At 47.6% G+C, this 18,513-nt stretch overlaps 1 protein-coding gene across 1 annotated transcript in view; it reads left to right on the top strand.

Moving 5' to 3' along the window:
- ANTXR2 (ANTXR cell adhesion molecule 2) overlaps positions 1-18,513 on the top strand; it is a 74,427-nt gene that overhangs the window by 18,434 nt on the left and 37,480 nt on the right. Inside the window, exons 7-9 of the mRNA XM_062494088.1 lie at positions 5,471-5,531; positions 6,492-6,591; positions 9,283-9,345. Coding sequence (XP_062350072.1) covers positions 5,471-5,531; positions 6,492-6,591; positions 9,283-9,345 — 224 coding nt within the window. The remainder of the gene's footprint in view (positions 1-5,470; positions 5,532-6,491; positions 6,592-9,282; positions 9,346-18,513) is intronic.

The following is an 18,513-nucleotide window of genomic DNA, read 5'->3' as shown; positions in this document are numbered from 1 at the left end:
TGTGCTGACCAGCAGATCAAACTGCAGGAGCCTTATCTGTGCACACACACCGTGAAAGCCATCCTGCTGCACTGCCACTGGGTTTTGCACAAGCCTGGCCGCACGGCAGCAGAATGAAGATGAGCTTTTAAAGGTGAATAATTTATTTTCTTTAGAAAGAGGTTCTGGAAATAGCAAGTTGGATGTATTTGTTCTGTTACAGGACATACACTTTTGTTCAGAGGCTCTTGCTGCCTTTCCCCAAAAATCACAGCAGCCTGATTTGCGGTCAGCTTCCTGTGAGCACTGATACAAATAGAGGTGCAAGTTTGAATGGATCCATAGGGAAGGAAGACCACTGGTGGCCCTACAAATCCGTAGTTGTTCAGTCATTAGCATGCCAAGTGCGACCAAAACGTGTCAGCAGCTGTCTGCTTCCAGCAGTTCCAGGTTATTCGGACCTCTGTCCCAGGAGGCAAGGGCTTTGCACAGCCAGAGACCATTTTCAAGGCTTGAACTAATTTCAGTGGTTCAGTGAACACTCCAGCGGTGAGGATGACCTAGCCAAACCCTGTGGGCAGCGTATGGGTCTGAGCAGGAACAGATGCCATGCAAGTCATGATTTATGGTGCTGCCTGCTGCCAAAACTTTTTGAAGTACATAAGGAGCTAAGCGAAACCCAGGGAGGTTTCAAGACAAATTGACACTTACCATATTTGGTTAATTGTCTCTGTAAGGTTGGGCTCCTCACCCCTTGTTACTTGGGCTTTGTTCTCGCAATTCCATGGAACACAACCTTCATTAGAGGCCTGGAAAGGAAAGTTGTTGTTTGTGTGAAACGGTGCTGCCTGGTACAGCTCTGTTCCACAGCATGTCCTGAGGGTATGGCAGGCTAAATACTCAGAAAGCTGCAAGAGCCATCCTGCTTTGCTGTTAAACAATGACAACTTGCAAGAGGCAGCAGCAAGGGTGAAAACAAGAGTCCAGGCAGAGCCAAGCCTGGTCTGTGACAGGTCAAAGAGGTCCTGGAAGATCCACAAAGCACATTTTCCACTAGAAGACACGCTGCATAAAGCAGGGGAAAGATCTCTGAAAAGGCAAGATTGATAAACAGGGGTGGAGTTGTCAAAGACCATGAGCAGGGGGAGCTCGATGTCAGCCTGTTAGTTGGCTGCCTTTGTGCAGCTGGCTGCAGCGACATCTGCCCTTTCAGGGCTGATGTCAGAATTTGGGTGTGGGTTATTTCTGCAGCTCAGAGCTGGCAGAACCCCAGCGTGTGGTCAATTCAGACACCTGCAGATCAGAAACAGGCAGTGTTTCTCCAACAGTTTGAGTGGGAAGAAGGGTGTTCGTACTGACAACAGTGGGAATCCACTGCTGTAGAAATGGCGCACTGAAGATTGTGTAAGCCTTAAGGAACCTTCTAGCGGGAAGAACATAGAAAGCCATGAAGATGGATATGGATTTAAAGTGCTCATTAACAATCAGGTTGGTGTGAGAAAAATGGTCTAGGTGAAAAGCGGGGCCACTTGGAAAAGCTGGTAAAGCTTTTGGAAATGGCTAAGTGGAGCTGATACATGAACTTCCTACAACTGTTTTAAGAAGATTTACATGTGTACTTACTTCTAAGCCACTGCAGTAGCCTGGAGACCGATGGTTTAAAGCTCACAGCCCCAGCTGGGATGGCCATGGTGTTCCCAGAGGCGCTGGGCAGCCCAGCAGCTGACTGACAAGTAACCCTTTCAGCAAAGCAGAGCTTGTTTGGGCAGGTGGGACCCAACGTGTGCCAGCGAGTTGGCATCAAGGGCGAGTCGGCTTCCCAGTGCCCCCGGGTATCTTGGATGCCTCTCTTCTACTAATTTCTGCTCTTGGAATCTCTGAAATGATGAACTTGCTTTACTGAGAGCTGCTATAGAAACTGCACAGGGTCCACTCAAAGCCCTAAAAAAGGATTTCACTGAAGGGGTGGGAGGCTGCTCTGCATCCAAGCATCCCCTTGGAGCAGTGCCTGGCAGTGGAGTCAGCACAGAGCACGAGCTGCACTCATGCCACTGCTTCTTGTGCTGGATGCTCTAAGAACCAGCCCTAAAAACCACCGGGAGCTGAAACCCAAGATGCTTGGTTGCTGCTGCTGCAGTGTGGCAGCACTCTTAACAAGTCCTGCACATGGAGAAGCTACAGAATAATTTCCTCAGCGGTCTGTTGTGTTGTTGCTGAACAAATGGAGGTTCAGCATTCCCTGCATTCCCTGTCTCATTTTCTTACAGTCCAAGAGACTTGAGTACCTAAGAACGGAAGTCCCCTGCCTTCCCTTGTCCCAACAGCCACACCTTCGTTAAGGAGCTCACTCCCAGCTGTGGTCACACTACCTGATAGGCCCTGGTTCCATCTGGCGCCAGTTCTGCACTGCACAGCTCACCGCAGAAGGTGAAGGCTAGCATAGCTCTCCACTTCTGCAGCTGCAAGACAGCAGGACAAAGGCTGACAGGTTCCTGCTCTGTTTTGTGTTGGGTTTGGGGGGAATTGGTTCTCTCCGGGCAAGCCAGCCCTGGGAGGATGGGGGAGGGCAGGGAATGAGAGGAAAGCCTTCATGAGCCTGGGAGAAGAGTCCTGTATTTGGTGTGGACTTCGGGAGACAAAGTTGATGACATCAGTTCTCAGAATGTCCCCTTGCATGCTGTTAAACTAAGGTCATTTGTCTTACCTGGATTTATTTCATGTCAGCACAGTGCTTAACTATCCTATCCATGCATGGCCTTACAGAGTTATTATTTGAACTTTTCTTGTGCTCAGTAGGTTCCTAAACAATGAATTTGCAGAGTCTTGCATTATCCTTAACTGGAAAAGAGGGAGCAATGTATAGATTTTTGTGGAGTTCATTCTGGTCTTGCTGACTTCGCAGCCCGGGTTTCCACAACAGGACAGTTTAAAGTTAGTTATGAATTCTAAAGGACAGGGGTATGAAGGCATGTTAAATAATGCACATGGATCATAGGGATGCCTTCACATCACTTTTCCCCAGGGGAAATCAACTCTATTGGAGTCCTGGAGTGCACTGTGTTGGCTGGGAGAAATAGCTTGCATGGAAAGGGAAAGAAGATCAAAACAGATATCAAAGGGTACATCGTAATACAGGAAGGTGTCAATTTTCTGTACCTTGTTCTAAAATGGGCAGGTATGTTCATTTTACCCCCCACATGAAAGCACGTGCAGTGATTGCTGTATTGAAAATATGCTCAGTTTTCCATGATGGCAGCAGAATCCTTGGCAGCCAAACCATATACAGGTGTGGTGCTCAGGACAGCTCTGACCCTGCAGAGAAGGTGATGGCCGTGGTTCAACTGTGGCAAAACTCAGTTGTCACCAGTGTTTCAGTGGTTCTTACAGGGAGGGTGGAGGAGAGCCCAGAGCAGAAGTAGAAGTTAAGCAAAGAACTACATCTATGCACTTCTGATTGGCTCCACCTGAATCCAGTTAGTCCTTGACCAGGTTGGCTGTCTGCTTTTGGAGATAACTTGATAGCTGAAGGGAAGGCTCTTGGGGAGAAGGGAGATTTCTCTATGATAATCTGTTTGTTTTTTTTCCCCCAAGTGTGGGCCATCAGGAGGCTTTTTGAAGGATAGAAAACAGCATGATAAACTGACAAACCCAAATTTTAGTAGTTTTGGAGTTTTTTTTCTCCCTAATAAAAGCTTTGTTTGGGGGAACATGGTAGAGTTAGGCCACCACCCTTTCAAAGAGAGGGTCTCGAAACAGTACAGCTTGCTTAAGCTAAGCAGAAGACAGCAGTAACAGAAAATCATCAAAAATTATTGTTGAAGCAGTTATTTCTAAGAGCAGTATTGACACCCGGTGTTTTCTGCTTTAGCCAAGAGCATGTATGAAAATGGATTGCATGCAAGAAATCAGTGTGTCCTGACCCCTGTATTGAGATTTGCTTTTGTTCATGGCTACTGATAATTTTATCTACACCTTATTTCAGCTCGGTCGGAGTTGTTGTGTTTGCCCCTCCCAGTTTGTTCTTAAATCCAAAGGTAGCTAAATATATCCACGTAGGTTTTTCCTGGCTTACATTGCATTTGGAAGCACAGCGTTAGAAAATGCACCCTGGGATGTAATGAAATTAGAGAACTACAGCTTGGCAATGGAAGTCAGGTCCTGTCGCACACTGTCTTCTCCTCTCCCTGACCTCCAGTTCATACCACCGACCCCTTCTCACACACTGGGAAAACAGGGCCAGGACAGGTTGGATGGTTGTCCCTCTGAAAACAGAATTACTGAACTCTGCGCCATCTGCCGCATCTGTGCTTCACATAAAACAGGCCTGTAGTTTCAGCTTCACTTGAGCTTGTTTATCTGACTCCTCCATGAAAATAACTGAGCATGCTTGTACAGCTAAGGAATAAAATGCCATATGAATTATTCCCCAGCCCCCAGACAAGCCACAGGAGATTTCTCTCCACACTGCAATAGGAGTCAAAAGGCAAAAGCCCTTTTTTGGAATACAAACTGCTTGGCTTACACTGAACTCCCTACATTCTTTCCTAAGATCTCTGTTGCTGAATCTCATCCAAATACATGTGCCTGCGAGGTCTCAGTTTCTTAAAAATACTACTTAATATTTAACATGCATTTTAAGGCGCTAAAAATGAATTTGCACACAACATTTTGTGGGGAGAGAGGCAATAGGGAAAGTGTTCAGCGAGGCAGGATGCTCTCTGTCATGGAGCTTGGTGTGCTTGCCTACAGTGGCTACATGATGGTTTCTGCTGGGCTTGGATATGGAGCAACAGGAACCACTGGGCAACTTCACAGACTGCAAAGAGTCCTACTGAGAGGAAGGCAGGAGTTAAGAGTAGGACAGAGAGATAGTCCTAGGAAGTCAGGGCAGCTCAGCAGCAGGCACAGACCTGCCAGTGGAGATGGAGAGGGGACAGGAAGAGGACTCTGCTGTGCAGGTGATTACAGGGACCTGAGCTGATGCTGTGGAATGTTTAGGAATGCCTGCTAAAAATAGCACTTATAGCAGGGAGAGGTGAAGTGAGCTCCCTGTCCAACAGCAGGCAGGAACACACTGTCACTGTGCCCCTTGACGTGGGGCGAGGTGCCAGCACTCGCAGTAACGTGCACTTGGCTTCACTGGCCTTCATTGCTGGAAGACTGCTTTTGACTGGGTTAGGTTTTGGATCAGCCTCCTTGGGATTAGTTTTTGGCTTAAACATTAGGATTGGAGTTCACGGAAAATCAGGGTAGGGATCTGGACATTATTATATTTTAAGGACTCTCTGGGGCTTAAACTCATCTAAGCCTTAGGAACTCCTAGACTTGACTGTGCAGGAGCTGTGCGTGCTCCAGGCAATGTCCTACAAAGACTTAGCAAAGACTGTAGCTGTAGGTGTGTTCTAGGAAAAAAGCATTTGTTTTAGACTAAGCTCGCTCATTGAAACAGTGCTGTGAAACCTATTTGTGACTATTTCCTCCTTTGCAATAGGTTTTGAAACAATCGTGCACTGAGATTTTATATTTGGAGCCATCCAGTGTCTGTGTAGGAGGTAAGGTTTTATAATTTAAATATACTATTCAATTATTATAGGGCTGTGGTTTCCCTGTTTTATCCAAAGGAAAACTGCATGGCTCTAGAATAAAACATCTCTAACTTAAGGCCTCAAGAAATTAAAGAAACATTGGATTTCTCTCCTGATTTCTTGTTCTCCTCAGAGGAGCTGACCACCAGGGCCTGCTTCCATAGCCTGGGTAATGCATATGGAAGTTGGAGAGTGTTTACCTGCCCCTCTCCCATCAGTCTGCTCTGCACTTGTCCCACATCTCCCCAAAATCTGTGGGGTGTAAGAACAAAGCGCGTGATCGCATTTTTGGGCAGCAAGGGCAATATATTAATGAACTACAAGAGTTGCACAGAATTTTAAGGCCTTGTCTTTCTGACCTTCATAATCCTTGCATAGTGGGAGATCAATGAAAATAAGGTAGTTGCAAAATGTTACCTGCATATTTTTGTGAAAACACGGACGCTCTGGTTGAAGATAGTGGCCCTGGTAAAAATACTCTTTTCACTCTTCTGCACAGCTCACAGATAGTGTGGCCCTTAGGCAAGTTGCAGAGAGATACTACTAAGGAGGAATATTTTATTCATCTGGCACTTCAAGTGAGCCTGATCTGGATTTGGGGAGTCTTGTTCTGAGTCCCAGATTTCTCATTTCTCATTCACCGAGGAACTGTGTCTTACTGTGCAGCTGAGTCTGAGCTGATCCTGGTGAGAGCCTTAATCCACTTCTAGTTTCTGAGGGCTGTCTCAAAGATTTGGGAATGAAACATGACCTTGGCAATTTTTAAGGAGAATTCAGTACAAGGGGTGAGGAAAAAAGGACATCTCACTAAGTTGGAAGCATTACTAGGTTGTGCTTTGTTTATTGCAGACTAAATGAAATTGCCCTGTGTAACTTACAGCAGTGCACTGAAGTTTGGTGATTTTGTGTGTTTGCTTTTCCCTCCAGAGGAGTTTCAGGTTGTTCTCAGAGGAAGTGGCTTGACCCTGGTCGGGAGAAGTGACAGTGTGACCTGTACCTATCAAGTGAACGACACGACAATCCGTAAGTGTGCAAGTTGGCCAACATCTGCCTTTGTAGTCCTCAGGCAGTGACTGGATTTGCTTCTCCTTACCTCACTTGATAAAATTTGAAAAATATCAAAGAGGAGGAAAACAGCAAAGCTATGAGGATTAGTAAAAGGAGGAAAGTTGTTTCACCCTCTGCTCAGTGATCTCATTTTGCTACCAGGTGCCCTTAGCTGTGAGTGGGGCTGGCAGTCCCTGGCTGTGGGCATTAGCATAGTGAGAACGGCTTGGCTTCTGAGGTCCGCTGATGAGCAGACCCGTGGCTCCAGGCTACTGACTGAGGTCCCTTTCTGCATGATAATCCTGGCCAAGACATCTCACTGCAGTTCCCAGAGATGCTTACCTGGTTTCCTGCAAGGTCTCTGCCCATTCTGGGGGTGCTCCAAGTGTGCTGTGGGTTTCAGGGGCACTTCAGTCCTCCTCCTGCAACAGCACAGAAAAAGGCCAGGTCAGAACAGCGGACTATTTTGTCAGGGTCCATGAGCTGTGTGTGCTCAGCAGCAGGGCTTACTGCAGCCATAGCCCAAAGCAATTGTGCTTCACGTGGTGACCATGACACCTTGTACAGGCACTTCCCTCTGGCTCATATGTGAGTTTGCTTTTCTATCCTGAAACTCAAATGGGTGGCTAGGGTAAGTACATCTAACTTCTATCTCTAAACAGAATTCCTTAGAAACCAGCCAGACTGGAAAACAACCAAACAAGAACTTGAAGGAAAAACTACAACTGTTTTTTTTTTTTTTTTTCCCCTGCTTACTCTCTGATTTCTGTACTAGCCTGTCTTAAATTGCTACACAATCAGTTTCCAGTGCAGCCTCTTGCTCACCCTGGATATCATAAATACTGGAATGGGCTGCCAGTCTCTCTTGCCTGTTAAATACCTACAATAATTTGGCAGAATAACAGATAACCCAGTAGTTCTGCATGCAGGCAGCCTGTGTAAGTCAATTCTGCTTGTATAAATTTCCCTTCAGTTTCCATTACAATTGTCACCTCTGCTTCCCATTGCCCACAAACACTTGCTACCATCTGATGTGAGAATTGCCAACTACAGCTTGGGGCTGCTTGTTTTTTCTTGGCTGCAGAAAGGGGTGTACTGAAGCACATGAGGGTAGGGGAATGGCACAGTGATGTATTGATTATAAAAACACAATCTGCTCTATGGGGTCTTGCCAGTGACTTCTACACCCACCCGGTCCACACCTTCAGCAATAGACAACAGCAAGCAGCTGGGGAGTAATACAGGAAGAAAACAGGGAGATTTCAAGTGGTCCTGCCCACAGTACACAAGGTCCTTCTCTACAGCTCTGTTCTGGATTCTGACTGCCTGCTTCAGAGGAAGCCTAAAGGGGGCCAGTGGAGCCAGGATGAACAGGACCATAGGCAGGGCACTTGGAGCAGGAGGAGGGAGATGGTCCCAAGAGAAGGACAATCATCATTGTCATCATTGCAATCATCATTGCAGTCCCCACTACAAGAACCCTCAGCATGTGAGGGCCCAAACAGAAAGCACTCAGGTGAAGATCTGCTGGGGTTGGAGTTCCCCTCACTGAGAGCCTGGGCACTCTTTGGTACCAGCCTCTGAACACACCCTTACTGTGTCAGCTCCCCTGCTTTTAAAGGATGCATTTGGCATCTTGCTCGTTCTGCCTTTATAAAGAACCATTACCAAATGCTAGAAAGGAAACCTGCCAAATGGAGCTGTGGGATAGAAAAATAATCTATGAAACATACCATTAAGACAAAAGCATATGGCAATGTGCTAATCCCTCTTCCCCACCTCACAACTAGCCCCAAATCTAGGCCAAGCAGTCAGTGCAGATTATAGCACATATGAAAAGCTCATTTATGCCAACAGCTCCTCCTTCAGATGCCCCTGAACTGCTTGTCTGTCTGCCTGCTCCTGAAATGCAGGACAGAGTCCTCTCCAAGTTGATCTGGCACATCACTTATCTGCTCTCACCCCACAGTCAGGAAACAGGCCTTGCACGGAAATCATCACTCCTGCCACAGGGAAGTTTGGGCAGATGGTTCTGCACACAGGAGCCAAACTTTCCCCAGCTTACCAAAAACGTGAGGCAAAAAAGCTCCATCACTGCCTCCTCACACCTGCAGAACAGAAATGCTGCACTGGACACAAGGCTCTACAATTAAGGACTTGACATGCTCTCTAGATAGGTACTTTCTAAGTGTAAGAGGCTCGCAAATGACACAGAGTCAAAAACAGAAGACACACTGGAGGAAAGACAGTCAAGTCACAGCTAATACAAGAGTCCTGTAATGCAACGCACAGGGATGGAGCCAACCAGAAACAAACCTTTAATCTTCCAACTACCACGAAACCACTAATAGTGTTCTCACTCTCCACAAAGATGGTATTGATTCTAGGAAACGTTCCCTCCGTAAGATCATGAGTAGGAGTACCACTGGAGTAGCTCAAACAAGCACTGTAACATGGTCTCACCTGGCATTTACAGGCAGCTCTGGGGCTCCACGTTCCTTACCCTGGGCCTGCCTGACTGCTGGCTCCAGCCAGGAGAGAGTAGTAAGGAGCATGGGAGCAGAGGGATCTCACAGCACCTTCACATGACAGCTCCTCACCTAAGCTGCACAGTATAGTAAGCTCATGTGTTCGTTGTGTTTTGTTTTGTTTTTTTTTTTTCAGATGAGAGACCTAAAACTGTCCAATCTGATTTTTTGCTCTGCCCTGCACCGATCCTGTACAAAAGTGGCCAGTAAGTACTGAACCAAATGCCAGCCCGTGTTCTGCTGGAATTTGACACCATTATAGCTGATGTTAATTGGGAGTGGTTTGGCTAAAGGCAATATTTTTTGCTTTTACAGGGGTGGTTTGTTCTTGCCTTTTTTCCACCATTCTTGTGTTATTTCCCTGGTGTATATGCCAGCTTTGGAATGGGCTTTGAGTAGTCATCTGTGACCAAACCCATTCGGACAGTGCCTTAAAAATGAATATTCAGCTAGTTTATGAAAAACTGAAAAGATCTGGCTTGTCATATGTTTTATGCAAATTAGCTGTTTTAACAGGGCATAATATGCTCCTGTCTGGATCATCTTCAGGCCCACTGTTAAAGAGATGACATTGCCACTGACACTTATAAGCTATTATTAAAATTAGGTGTCAGGACATGTACCCCTGCTCCACATGTCCTGATCCAAGGAGTTAACAGCTCCAGCACTGGGGCTAAAAATGCAGCTCTGGTCTTATTCCCAGTGTCACTGGCCAGGGCTGCACATTACTTTTGGCCCTTGGAGAACTAATCCTTCCCTCCTCCTCACTACGTGCCTCAGGGCCTTATTATCTCTTGGACTTCATTGTGCAGCTTTGCAAAGACCCTAACATAATCTCAAATCAGAAAACTGCACATCAGATCTAGATTCTGTGGGAGGGCCAAAGCTTGGTCTGTTGCCTTCCTCCCCATTTGTCAAGTAGTTCTTCCCAGAGACTTAGCAGTGATGAGGCTAATGCTAATCCAGTATGAAGCACAGCAGTTCTACATTGGCATTTATCTGTGGCAGTTCAGCAGCTCCACAACTGTGTTGTATAGGCGACTTATCTGCAGTTCCATTTCTGACCTGAGCAACAATCAGCTGCCTCAGTTGTGCTGTCAGGTGGATAGCAAAGCTCCCAAGGCACAACTGGTTTGTGTTCTAAACAGCAGGCTGGGGGAGGGAAGCTGGAAGGCCATGGAGGGAAAACCTTCAGTGCTTGACCCCAGTGGGGTGGTTGGGGCACAGGGTCTGCCTCCTGAGCTGCTTCATGGCTGGCAGGGAGAATGAGCACGGAGCAGAGCTGCACGGAGGGTACAGGGAAGGGGTGAGGGACTCACTACCCTGACATTGCTTTTCACACAGCTGCGCTCCAGGTGCAGCAGGGAGTCAGAGCCCTGAGCCTGCTGAGCAGCCTGGGCATCCCCACAGCACAGCAGCAGTGCTCAGCTGGGAGCTGAGGGGTGTGCAGGCATTCAGCACAGCAGCTCCCGATTAGCTGAAGCCACTCAGCACCACCACAGCTGTAAGGGACCTGATTTTGTCATCAGAACAATGTCAGTCAGTCAGGTTAAAAGCCCTCCTCCCCAGGCCAGGGATTTCAGTGCAGTTAGTGTACAACAGAAGAACAGTAGGAAATAAGTCCCAGTATGAAGCGCCCTATAAGATGATGCCCTAAGTGCTTTTCCACACAATGTTTGTCCCACAGTACATAAACAGAGTACTGGCAGCCAGTCCTGCCAAACGCAGGCTACCATAGGAAGCACAGTTCCCTGGCCTGCTATTGAAGGAGTTGGAGCTTTGGCCCAGAGTTGAGCAGACGACTGTGCAGAAGACAGACAGCTATGAAGGATATGTACGTACTTGAACTCTTGACTTTCCATTGGCACAGCCTGGATTGGTGCTGGATATCTCCCAGTAATTCCTCATGTAGTGGAGCTAATATTAGTCACTAATGTAGCAGCAACCGCTCTGTGCATTTCTGGTGCTCTTTTGGGTGGAATTAAGAGAACACAAGCAGCCCGAGTTAGCTTGCTGTGTGACTTTGAAACCTGCAGCTTGGTTTCTGGGTGAGCCCTCGAGACTGGCCTAACAGGTTTCGCTGTATCTTTTCCTAAGGGGAGACACTTAGTTGTTGCCTGATGAATTAGCAGTTTTCACATGCAGAGCAATACTAAGCTGTGTGGAATAAGTAAAACGCCAAAGTATCCAGGATGTTCGGTTGGTGAGCCCCTGCTCTCCCGGACTTTCAGCCATGGTGTGTTTCTGCTTCCTTCCCAGCTGTTGGCTGCACTGAGTCTGGAGCTTCCCAAGTGCCAGCTGCAGATTTAACCAAGCATTTTTTTCAAAGTCTGCTTTTCCACAGTACCCTGTAGCAGATGGATCTATCATCCTTAGGTTGGGTGACAACATGACTGCGCTGCCTGTGCCGTTTAAAATCCCTTCTTGTCATGCTGTTTCTGAAGTGCAAAATCCCCCAGTCTGCTTACAATCCCAGCCCTTTTAAGAGGTTCCTCATCGGCTACCAGCTGACAATTATTCCCAATTTTCACACAAGCAACCCATGCCTTACAAAACACGCTGCAAATGTGAAATAAAGCAGAAAGGGAAAGTACACATACACCTTGCAGCACGGCAAGGAGGCCCACCCGTGTTGAATTGCTTTGAGAGATCACTGATGCACTGTGACGGCAGGTGCAACAACACAATCCAGCTGGTTAGTAAACAGCGCTCTGATTTTACTGAACTGCCCATTTAAAAGACACATTTTGAAGGCCTGAGAATATTTGCAAAAATCAGTTCCCCTTTTGAGCTCAGACTTGGATTTGTTGTCCTGCCACAGCTGGAGGGAATCAATCCAAGCCAGAGGTGACTTTGACCATTACTGTACATCTTTCTCTAGCCATCGTGCGTTGGAAAGCAATCAGAGCCTTTGTCTCTTGGAGCACTAGTACAGGAAAAACAGTCTACATTCCTTGCTAGCTTCACTTTTGTTCTCTCACTTCTGCCCTACGTTTTGTGAGTTTGCATTCAGAACAATCTGTCTGTAGGCTTGGCTTCACCTCCAGCTGCCTTCAGCTCTGGTGAGCCATTGGTCAAACTCCCTCTGCCTTTCCTGGCAAGGCCAGGAGGAAAACTGGCATTTCTCATACTGCCTGAACACTTAAAAATTTTTTTTTTTGTTAGAGGAAAGGATGACAATAACTACAGTTTAAACTAGCACAACAAAAGACTTCTACTGCAATGCTTCTAGTGAATAGGTACGTGACTACTTCTTATCTCAATCTCATTGAGCTCGCATTTCCTACTTGACTACTGCAACAACGTTTTGGATTTGATGGTGCCTGCTGCAAACATTCCATCTTATTCAGACTCAGCTCTAAGCCAGGCAAGAAAGGATGGAGGTAGGCTAGGCAGTGGATTATTCCAACTGAACCAACGGGCTGAGGAATTGTCATTGTTCTTAAAATAGTTCAGGGAACTACAGGAGTCTATTTTTCATGCAGCTGCAGTGCTGGCCAGCTTCCACGTTCATGCATCCTGCACTTGAACTCAGGTTTTGCTATGACACAAGTATGCAGCATCCTTCTCCTTGAGCTCAGAAGCTTAAGGAATAACACAGCCAAAAAAGACAAATCCCAGCCTAAACCTGAGTTCAAGTGAAACTTCTTTCACAGGTACCTCGACCTGATGATCACCTTGCCTGCCAAGGTGGGACAGGCCACACTGCTGCTAATTAAGGACCTTAATTGCCCTCTATTCAAAAATGCGGCTGCTTCAGCTTCCATTTAGCTTTTCCTACATCCTGTCCAACACAAACAGCTGGTGGCACTTAAATAGCAAAGATTCAATAGGAATTATTTTCTGCAGGGTAGGAAGGAGAATGACTACTCCTGTATTGCCAAATTGTTGGTTACCTGCAGTTTCCTGGAGCTGATGGAGTCTGGGGCAGCTCATTTGGCACGCAGCAGTGCAGGAGGTAATTGTTCCCTGTCACATGCCTCACATTCAGCTCTAAGGGCTCTAGGATTTCTAGGTGCAAGATGTTTCCATGACAATACCAGATAGCACCAGATTCAAGGGGAAGAGTGTGGATGCATGAAAGCAAACGGGTACAGAGAAGATGAAGCAATCATGGGTCCATCCTTCAGATGACCTCACTGGGTTTCTAGACAGCTGTCCCTTTGGAGAGCAGCTGGAAGGTGTTCTACAGAGTGCTGGTCATGGCAGGCTCCTAACCAGGGATCCTGACTGTCCCACAACCCAAAGAAAGCTTCTCTTGCCTTTCCTCCATGCACTGCTGCCTGTGACCTGGGGCCAGCAACTGATGAACTACTTTGGAGTCTCATATCTTGGGGAAACAAAGGCCATTCCCTTGGGACAGTGGTGGTCCCAAATTCATTGTGCAGGCAGGACGCCAAGCAGGCAGGATGTCAGGCAAATACCCAGTACACGCAGCAGCAGCAGGGAAGGCAGTCTTGGCAGATTTGGCGTAGCTACACCAAGGAATATTTTTTTCCACTGTTACTTCCCTTGTCTTCCCCATCAGCTGCAGGCTCCTACATCTCACTGCTTCCTCCCCTGTGCCACTGTGCTGGCAGCATGGAGAGGAACTCAGCTAAAGCATTACATGTGCACGCCAGCAGTTGTTAGGACGCTGTGAACACCTTTCACACATTCATTTCTGGCTGTAGCTCATCTGTGGAATTTGTAGTTTTCCCCTCCTGCTTCCTGTGCTAGATACAGATGCTTAGGAGATATAAGCAGTGCTGAAGAAGCAACGCTTTCTAAGGTGACTGATGGCAAATACGTTTGCCTAATTAACTTGTGGCTAATAATTCTAAGCCATGAAGGAGCTAGTTAGTACATGCATCGAATAAACACATCTGGTGCTGCCCTGAGTGGAGGCTGTGGTTGTGTGTGGGTGACAGATGTGCTGTGTCCCCACTGAGCAGCACGGCAATGCCCAGCCAGAGCCAGGCAGCCTCATGGCAGCTGCACACTCCCTGAGTGGCTCCAGGGACTCGTTCCTCCTCTCCTCAGCTGCCCAGCCCCTGCAGCCCACTCTGCTGCCTCAGAGCTGGCACGTAGCTCCCACAACACCCTTTCCAATAGCTTAGAGACTCCTGCCCTCTGGGCTGGAAAACAGCAGGAGAGGGGAGCAAGTGTCAGGCCACCCAAGGAGCAGAGAGCTTAGAACTCCCAAGCCCTGCAGACTGATCTCCTGCTGAACAGAGGGTCTTGGGAATGATCACGCCTTGCTGTGTCACTGCCTGGAACTGCTGGGCTTAGCCTTCCAGGGAGAGAAGAGTCCTACCATGGAGAACAAAAGCCTGCTCCTTTCTGTGGGCAGTCACTTCCTACGTTGGCACACCTTATAACTCTCATCCATCTTAGAAGTGAGATCAGCTAAGGTCAGCTCCATGCAGGACAGACCCTTCATTCTAACTAGACTGTTGCTTGATTTTTCAGGTTTTGGCTTTTTGTGGTGGGGCTGTTGAAAGTTGGGCGTTTTCCAGACAGAGGAAGGAGTTATGGCAAAAAAGCAAACAAACAGCAGAATATTTTGCAAGAGGCTAATTCGTACAGGAATTACATCTTGAAAGTTAGACTTGAGTTCTTAGTTCCCAAGGGGCAAGTTAAGGTTCATTCCTACTTGTGCACTCCCATGAACCCTGATTACACTGTGACTGCCCCATAATGTCCAACACAAGCTTTCATTAGAGCTAGAGCTGCTGCAGGCCCAGCCCATGACCTCTGTTTTGTCAGACACCAACAATAGCACAGCTGCCCCTGCCTGGCTGGGATCTCAGACCTGCCATTTGGCATGAGGAACAGAGCAAATTGGATAAATACACATAAACACATTGGGAAGGGAGGGAAAACAGAACAGAATGAACCAGAGCAGCAACCCACAACTTGTTTGATAGGGATGATTTAAGTAGGCATATGGTATAGTTAAACATGCTTTCAAAAACATTGGCCTGATTCTTCAAGCAAACACAAAATAAATAGCTGAATAGCACGCGAGCCCATCCGGCACCGTTAGTGCTCTCAGAGGATGCACTCGAGTGCTTGGGCTGACACCGCCACACCAGGAGTCAGTGCCTCATGGCAGCATGGCACAGCTGCACTTCTCTCTTAACACTGCAGGCCTCAAAAGCAGACAGGCAACAAGCTCCAAATGACACCTGACCCAGCAGCCACTGTCCTATTTTACTGCCTCAGTCTTGGCAGCACAGCCCAGCCACACCTCTCACAGCTGGGTTCATCCAGCAGTGCCACTGCCCACTCACAGAGCTAACTCTGGAACTCACTGGGTGCTCACCAACACCCCTCTGCAATGCTGGCTTAGCTGGTACCTCAGTCACACCTGCAGGTCACACCTCACCTTTGTCTCACTGTGTTCTACCAGACAGACCAACAGACAAAGGCAGTAACCTGAGACAGCCTGTGCTATCACAAAGCCCAAATGCACATTTAGAAGATGGCATCTCAGGTGTTTCTCCCACAGAAGCTGCCCACAAACACTGAAGCACACGAACCCCTGCGATTGCCAGGGCACACGGGTGCGCACATGTGGCATCACCTGTTTAGTCAGACAGGCCCAGAACTTGGTCAGGTCGTGGAATTGTGCAAAACATCCCTTAGCCTGTCTGAGGGAGGGCTCAGAAAGGTATGTGGAGCTGAAGTGAGTTTTCTGATAACATGGAAGTGAGTGGCTGAAAACCAGAGAGAGAAAAGAGAGTTACTGTTGCTTGCTATGGCTGCCTTCCCTACTGTTATTTTGGTTTTGTCACTTTTCCTTCCTCTGCTGAGAAAGGTAAACATTTAGAAAAGTTGTTGTCAGCAAAGGCAGAGTGTTTGCAAGTTGCAGCTCAGTCTCACATATCTTTCAGGGTCACTCAAGGAAGGATTAATATGCTGTGGCTGTGTTGAGAATTTCTGTTCTCTTTCTACCTCAGATGTGACACTGAGCTCTTTCTGTGGTGCTGTTCACCAAGTAGCCTTACCACAGCCTTTGAGGCAATGCAGACAAGGGTGTATTTTGGCCACAGAGCTAAATCACTAATCTAAGGGGCAGTGCTGTGCTGAGGCACAAGGGAGCTTGGCAGCTGGTGTCAGCATGCAAGTGTGTCTTCAAGGACCAATTTTCCAAGCCTTATCCTCAGTATAAAACCTACACAGTGACTACATATCACTTGGAAAATAAACATTGTTCAGAGACAAGGGGACCAATTAAAAGGAGAATTTGATAGGATTTGCAAGTTAAGAACCAGCATGTTAACAAAAGTATTTCCCATACCACATGACACTGGTCACCATTTTGAAAAGGCAAAAGCACTAAGAACCCAGTTACCTCTGTTACGAGCTGTCCTTTGAGACAGGCCGAAGGAAAGAGAACAGGTCGGTTGTTGCCACTGCTGCAGGAGGTCCCAGCCCCCAGGATGAACTCTGGGCTCTCTCAGCTGCTCAATCCTCTTCCAGCCTCCCTGGCCAGCAGCCCAGCAGCTCACAGACATGGGACACGCAGCCATTCCCAACACCAACAGAAAGGAAAGCCACCTCCCCTTCTCCCTGGCTCAGCAGGGGTTAGGACGCCAGCTCCAGATCAGACTGGTCTCACCTGTGCACTGCCGTTCTCTCCCTGGCAGAGCCCCCGTGCTCAGGTGAAAGCCCAGTCCTGACCCACCTGGGGCACTGGCATTACCCCTCATTGCTAACAGCTGGGCTTCCCCTGCAGCCCTGGGCAGGGAGCCAAGGGGGCCACCACTGCTCCCACCGGCACTCATTGTTCACTGCAACCTCACTGAGCTTAAGCATTTATTGTTGGTGTTGTTTTTTACTTCCCTGCACAACATGTGTTCCAGCAAAAATAAAAGACAGTATGGTTCTCAGTGTCTGGTGCTCCCGTGGGAAAACCTCCCCCCTTCAAAATAGCCAGAGACATCATCTCAGGTGGGGGAAAGCTAGAAATAGAGCTGGATTAGGCTTAATGCCTGGTATAAATATTAACTTCTGCAAATATTTTAGAAATACATTTAGTCTGACACAATTAGGGTATAATGGGACTTATTCACAGATGGAAACATCCTCAATGAATTGTATAGGCTAACAGGCCCCTCAGCCATATGGACGTGGTGTTAAGATCAGTAGTAATTTCTGGCGCAGTCCTTCACATCCCTCCTAGGGCACAAAGTGTTCCCAGAGCATTAGCAAGGACTGCGTGAGCAGAACTAAGTGCTGCACATTACGCACTGGCCGTGGGATCCCAATCTGAATTAATAGTCTGCTTGAACAGAATAAGGACGTTTCATACCCTGCTACTGCAGGTTCCTAGGATTCCACAAGATGAGAGCTAGTTCCTTGCTGGCTTCCAGCTCTCCCACATTCCCTTGGAGTTCCCAGCAGTGAAAAGTTGTGTCTGTCTGCACTTGTGTCCCCTTCTGTGCAAAGTCAGGCTGAGACAGACAGCATACTGGATGGACATGCACCTGGAAAAGCTAGAGGGTTCTGAGGTAACAAGAGGGAGTCCTAAAGAACCATCATCTGAATTTATATCAGTGCTAAGCTACACCAAAAAGGACAGGAGGACGAGTCTGTACTAGTTCTTAATCAGAATCCCCAAACGACATGAATTCCAGGATGAGCAGGTCTCGCTGTCCTCGGGAAAACAGGGTTCCATTTTATGCCTGTGTGAGTAATGGGAAGAAAACACCTCTGCCCACTTCTCCTGACTGCAGGCCACGTCCTGTGTCCAGCACAGTTCCCACTGAGTGAACGGTCCCAGTGCTCCCCAGGCACAGCTGGCTTGCGGCACGGTGGGACTGCACCAAACAGGACAGGCAGCGCTGGAGCCCTGCTCCAGGAGAGCTGTCCCTGTCCCTGTGCAGCTGGGGCTCTCGGTCTGCCAAGAGCACCAGAGCTGGAAATCCCTTCCTCTGTGTGTTGCCTCCTCCTGCAGCAGGGATGAGTCCCTGGATGCAGAGTCATCTCTCTGGTCCAGGAGTGTTTTGGGAGAGAGCAGAGAGGAGAGAACAAGTCCTCTGTGCTTGGCTCAGGGAGAAAGGAGGGCTAAATCTAACTGTACCCCGGCAAGCAGTGGCCAAAGACATCAGAGGGAGCTTGGTCAAATGAAGCCCACATTAAAAAGCTATCCATTATTTCATGAAGCCAGTGCTGGAAAGGAAAATGCCCTTTAAATACACAGACCTATTTTTTGCCTTCCTCCTATGTACAGCATTTTTGCTATTTTAGTGCAGGCAGTTGATTCTGAAGTACCTTTGTCACCATAATTTTAGTAACTTTTTGAGCAGTTGCCAGTTTAATTTTCAGTGCGTGAAAATTGGAGGTAAATTATTTATTGCTTCCAGCAAATGTCTTCCACAATTGTA

This window comes from Cinclus cinclus, chromosome 5 (genome assembly GCF_963662255.1).
Source record: "Cinclus cinclus chromosome 5, bCinCin1.1, whole genome shotgun sequence".
Classification (NCBI taxonomy): domain Eukaryota; kingdom Metazoa; phylum Chordata; class Aves; order Passeriformes; family Cinclidae; genus Cinclus; species Cinclus cinclus.
The sequence above is the reverse complement of the archived record's forward strand: the minus strand, read 5'-3'. Positions and strand labels throughout refer to the sequence as shown.